The sequence below is a fragment of the Larus michahellis genome, chromosome 4 (genome assembly GCF_964199755.1).
Source record: "Larus michahellis chromosome 4, bLarMic1.1, whole genome shotgun sequence".
Lineage (NCBI taxonomy): Eukaryota > Metazoa > Chordata > Aves > Charadriiformes > Laridae > Larus > Larus michahellis.
Window position 1 is genome coordinate 81,676,966 of NC_133899.1, and position 6,000 is coordinate 81,682,965.

The window sequence follows — 6,000 nt, forward strand, 5'->3', positions numbered from 1 at the left end:
CCTTTGCAGAGAGGAGATGGTCAAAAGAGTTTCTAAACAAGTTGATACTAAGTAGTGTAAATTAATCTGTGTTCTTGGAAGGCTCTTGGAAATAGCTTCAAATAGAAAAAAGAAATGCAGGAAATGCACTCACAGTTTTTATTTCCAGGAGTAAAATATACTTTGCATGCGGAAGTAACAGCAACTTAAGTCTGGTTCCTTCAAACTGTTCACATTTGCTGAAACTAATACGACATCAGAACCTTTGAGCGTTCGATTCTCAGGATTAATGCTGCAGTCCAGGTGTATACATGCATGCTACTCTCAATAGCTCAGATTGAAAGGAATTGTGTTAATATCTTCAAGCAAAAATGAGAGATTGTTATTTTCCGCTTTGTTAAATGGAAAATTTAACAGCGAGTCAGATGCTGATTGAAAAGCAATGAAAGTCAAGAAGCTCTCAATTCTGAACTCCTGTCTTTTGAGCTAAGTTGGCAGCAGTCAATAATGCATGTAAGAGAAAGCATATCAGGAGGCAACTGTTTGCGTGAGAAGAAGGAAAAAAAAAAAAGTAACTGGCACCCTCAGCAGTGTGTTCTTGAACAAAAGGAAAACATAGGCATTCATTAATTAAACTTAAAATATGCAATACAAATAGAAGAGAGAGAAATCAAAATTAAAATATTGATTATTCCTAAATTCTTGATTGTTTCTCTTTTGTACTTTCATACTAATAAATGAATTAATTTGGTTTCTAAATACTGATAAAGCCAGTAGCCTGATAGCTAGATTGAAGTCCTAAGGAGGTGGTAACAGCTCTTCCTAATCTGAGCTGCTCTAGAATGTGATATCCCATGACTGTAAAAACAAGTTACAAGCGATATTTAGAACTGTTCCATTAGCCTATCTGTCTGTCAAATAATCTGGTTTTGCCTTTCGCACTCTCACAGATCTTTCTCCTGAGCCAATAAGTAATGGCCAGCTTTACGTTTTTGTTAGGTTGAGGTTGTCTTCAGTGTTCACATCACTCTATGTAGATGCATGGGGTACATATTATAAAATTCCATGGATTCTTTCCCAAAATTGTGTCCAGGTGTCTTTATTGAGGGTTTGTTGATGTTGCTTCTAATAGTGCCAGATACATTGATGGCCTTGTAGTTGCAACTACAAAATAACTTCATCGCTAAACTACTGTAGAATTGAACAGCGTCATCGTGACTGCTTTTTTAAACACTCAGGATTCTCCAATAAGTGTAGTTTTTTTTTAATATGTATTAATGCCATATGGTGTTCCAAAGAGCTGACTTTCTGCAAGAGAGTTAAGAAAAATGAAGATGTTTGTTTGCTTTACCAGTGTTAAAATGTAATTCAACAGCCGCCATTATTTCTGAAAGCCTTATCTTAGCTTTGTTATATTTGCCAAGTTGAAATATCATCTACTTTGTGTGTCATGAAATGTGTTTACCATGCAGCAGTTCTTTGAAGAAAATTTATTTGGTAGATACACAGAAACTCAGTTTAATCTGCTATCAGAAGCTATCTTCTTAATTGTCATGCTGATTTAGATAGCTGCTAGTATATATTACCTAGAAGAGGTGTGACAATACTGATCACACTTATTTGTGCTAAAGTATTGATCCATAGCTAGATCTTTGGTTCCATCTTTATTTATTTATTTATGTTTTTTTTACAAATTTATATCCGTATATAACATTTTGGATTTGTTTCAGCTTGGAGAACAACAGTCTCTGGAAGAAGCCATTAGAATAGCCTCCAGAATACAACAGGGTGAAACACCAGGGATTGATGATTAACTTCTAAAACTGCTACCAGAACAATAGAGTGAAAGGTATTTTATTTTCAATCAACAAAGGTCCATGCCAGCAGCAACCCGTAAAAACTTTGAAGTTCCCCGCTCATTGATACTGTGTACACATTTTATGCAAGAGCGAAGAACGTTTTGTAAGTTTTGTGTACATAACCCTTGGAATGGACTGACATCATCTACTTCCAACCGTTGTATATTCAGGAATATGGAATTAGGATTATATAGTAAATTTCCTTGTTATCCTTTCATCAGATTTCAGACTGGTCTACAAGCAAGTGAAAAAATTAAATAGACGTATTGGAATTAATTTTTAATGTCATGTACAAATAATGAAGGCATTACTGAAGATTTCAAATGTCTAAAATACTATTAAAAATCATAATTTCAGGAACCCTTACAAGTAATAAAGATGGCAAAGCCTTTTAAATTGCATTCCATAAATGGAAAAGTCTTGGATTTTGAGCCTACTGTAAATCTTCGTATTTTGATTTGTTTCGTACAGATTTGAATACTCTTTAGATTACCTACCCCATCTCATTCATTGTAAATACAGACTGTTAATGCTGGAAGTGCTAATTATATTATCTTTAAATTGGATTATGTACAAAGGAGAAACTTTGGTTGTTCAATATTAAAAGAAGTAAATCTAATGATTTTGTTTCTTTACATATTTTACTTAAGATGTTACTCTCAAATTATTATGCAATAAAATATAGCGAGATTGTACTGTCTAGATAGGATGATATTGTCGTGTGACGTACTGTTTTACTTTTTAATGAGACTGAAGTTCAAATTATTTATTTACGGCCTTGTATAAATTTTTCCAAAGTTTATTTATCATAAACTTAATTTTTTGACATATTAATTTTGGTCATAATCCACTATAGTGTATTAAGTAATTAGTGTTAATAGTTATTTTAAACATTCTAAAACACTACAAGAATTATTAAAATAGTAATTAGTCAATAGATTTTGACTAAAAAGTAAACTACCTGTTTTCAAGAGGAGTATTTTCAAATGGTGCGTTTGCAGCATAAGTACAAGTACTAATAGTCTATTTTCAACAGTTCTGAGTGCCTGCTGCTACCATTCAGCACCTAGGATATGCTGATAATCAGTGCTTTTGAAAATCAGGACACAAGTTACTAGAAAAAAGGGATTAATTAATGGTGATGTAAGTACAATGCTCTTCTCCGCCTATCATTCTGTAAAGGAAAAAAACCATTGTAGATATAAGACATACAGTAAAATGTAACTTTAAACTTTTTTATATGAAAAAGTGTCTTTTGTCTTGTTAGTAAGCTTGTTAAGCAAGTTAAATTTTTTTGGCTTCATGTAAGATTCAGTGCTTATTTTAGATGAGTGTCAAGAGCACTTCTGAAACTGAAGCCTCACCTCTTAGCTTCTCAAGGGAAGGATTAAACATCTTCTGGATGAAGTGTTAATCAAATAATCATTTTATAAGTATTGTGAGGTACACGTTTTACATAAAATAAGTCCATAACTACGTACCTTGAGGTATTTACCTCAAAAAGGCCAAGTTTGACTAGAACAAAGCTAATTTATTGTGAATTACCGTATCAGCATGGGTTGCAGCCTTTTATGTTTTTCATACAGATGGCCAAATGAAAAACACAGTGAAAGAATACAGTACTATGGGATAGATGTGGACAAAGCAAAGACTATTCTCTGGATCCATTACAAAGTAAAACTTGGAAACATTGAGGTTGTCTGTAACTTTTGTATAGGACTGAGGCTGCTTGCTCACCTAGGTGCCAGTTTTCCTGAAATGCTGTAAGTAATTCTTGATATCCCATGGAGATAAATGTACTATGCAAGGATGATTAATTGCCTGTCAACTAGATCGGTTTCTTAGTACTTATCACCTTTTAGAAATTAAAGATGTATCATTTGACATGAACGTTCAAGGTTTTTTTTCTTAAATTTCATTGCTAATGGTTTCTGGAAACGGTGGCTGGAATGATGGCTTTGACTTAGCAAAGAAATAACTTCAGTTCTTACTACTTCTTGTTTCCCAGTACAATTCATGATCACTGTACAAATGTGAGTACACTTTCATACTAGTTGGTTTGCTGCTAGGCTTCAGAACTAACTCAGGAAAAGCTGCAGTATTTTTAAAATTGTTTCTCTTACTGGTATCTTAACTAGTTATTCCTGCAAAACTCCGAAGTCAAGGGCTGTGCTTCCATATTGTGCTAGCTGCCCCTATAAAGGAAAATATACTTACTAAATAAATAAGCCAAACTGACTTGGACTGCTTAGTGTTTAAAGAGAATCTGAACTAATTATATGCATCTTAGCTGTGAGACCTGTATTCGTAATAGACCTGTTTTCAAAGTGGAGACACCTGTGTGACTTTCTGCCCTACTTCCATTCAGACCAGAGTGGAAGGAGTGTTTCTGATAAACTGATGCTGTGTGTTAGTGTCAGAAGGACCTGAAGTGGAGATCAGACAAGATGAAATCGGGTCAGATAGGAATATTAGGGAAAAGGATTTCCAGGAGGAGGAAACAAAGAATATGACAAAAAGGACTAGATGTTTGGCAGTAGAAATCTCTATCCTTTCCCCATAGATTTTACTCGTCTTTTTGAAAGTTTTGTCTCAAAGGAAATGCTTTGGTACACTAGAAGGAAATAATTTGTAAAGAGGAATTCTATAAAGTAAAGCAACTCAGTACATCAATTCCTCTTACAAATTGGGTCCCACATTTCCAGCATTCTCAGTCACAATTTTTCTTTCAGATTTGAATTCCAGGCCTTCACCGACTCCTTCCTTAAGCGAATAAAAACAAAATCGCAGTCAATTTTTCCCTTTTAAATGTTTCTACAGTTTTTCCAGCACTGTGGGCTTTGCTTTTCTTTACTGTAGTTCAGTGCCTCTCCTGATGGTAAAAAGAGAGAGGCAATTATTTTGGGTGCTCCAGGCTGATGGCCTATTGTGCCAGACACACTATGCATAACAATAGGACAGTTTTTATCCTAAAGACCTAACGCCAATGCACACGTGAATAGGCTGACACTGGAAGAGTGTGTTTTTATAAGAATAAATCCTGAAGCCTGAAACAAAGTTGTAAACAGCCATAATCCCTGATGGTATAATTAATCTCAGCAACCGATCAGCTGACCGATACCAGCGATATTCAGGCACAGTGTGGGAGAAAAGGCACGTGGTGTCTGCTTAGCACACAAGAGAAGGACAGAGCTGATAGCCCAGACAAACAAAATGTCTGAGCTTGGAAGGCAGCTCTACCTAAACTTTACTCTAGTTCCTAACCCTTATAACCCCTCAAATGCTGCTGCGAGTAATCTGTTTGACTGGGTGTTCTGGTTTCTGCGATGATCAAGTTGTAGTAAAAAAACAGAAAAATCACTCTGCATGCTGTGTACTACTTAGAGTGCGGAGTCAGAGAGCCTTCCCCCAGGGACTTCAGCCACCAGGAAAAGATGGTATGGAGCAAGGATGTGATCACGAGTGTTTCTGAATCTGGCAACTTCAGCAGTCCAGCTGCTGAGGCTTGTCAGATTGCACACGTTAGGTTGACCGTAGCTTCTACTTCCCAAGATGCAAAAGTACCCTATAGCAAACCTATTCCAGTCACTCTTAGTTTGTCATCGAATGAAAACAATTAAATGTTCTGTAAAATTTTCTGTGTAATTTTCAAATATGGCACAGATGATATTGCACTAATAGTGGGGTGAGAAGCAAACTGGTTTTCTTAAGCAGCAAAGCGTTAGGAGACTGTAAATGAAGGGTAACTTGTCCTGTTCAGCTATTACTTTACAGGTTGGAAGTTTAAAAATATATTTCTTTAGCTTGCATCATTTTTGTCTTGAAAAAGATAGAAATTAACACATACCTCGTCTTAACAGATACATAAATCCAAACTCCAGATGGCTGTTGATAATAAGGTACTTCTATTTTTTTGCAAAGCAGTATATATTTGAACACCAGATCCCCAAAAGTATTTTTTTTCTCCATTGATAAAAACCTTCCAAAGTCTGGACCCCTATGACAAGAAAGCAAAACATCAAGAGCCACTCTCAGTTCTTGTGTCATAAACTACATTCCAAATAAGGCATAGAAACAAGCATTTTTCCTTGTTGTGTTATGTGTATTTGTAGCTTAGGTGTTGCCAGCAGTTTGACATTCCTTTGATGCTACTTTTCATTCT

The 6,000-nt window shown here is 35.4% G+C and overlaps 1 protein-coding gene across 4 annotated transcripts in view; it reads left to right on the plus strand.

The window, feature by feature from the left end:
* Positions 1-4,075, plus strand: part of ZNF143 (zinc finger protein 143) — a 42,806-nt gene extending 38,731 nt beyond the window's left edge. For all 4 annotated transcript variants that reach the window (XM_074585930.1, XM_074585932.1, XM_074585933.1 and 1 more), the window contains exon 16: positions 1,710-4,075. In XM_074585930.1, the coding sequence (XP_074442031.1) occupies positions 1,710-1,793 (84 nt within the window). In that variant the 3' untranslated portion in view covers positions 1,794-4,075. The remainder of the gene's footprint in view (positions 1-1,709) is intronic.
* The last annotated feature ends 1,925 nt before the right edge of the window (positions 4,076-6,000 follow it).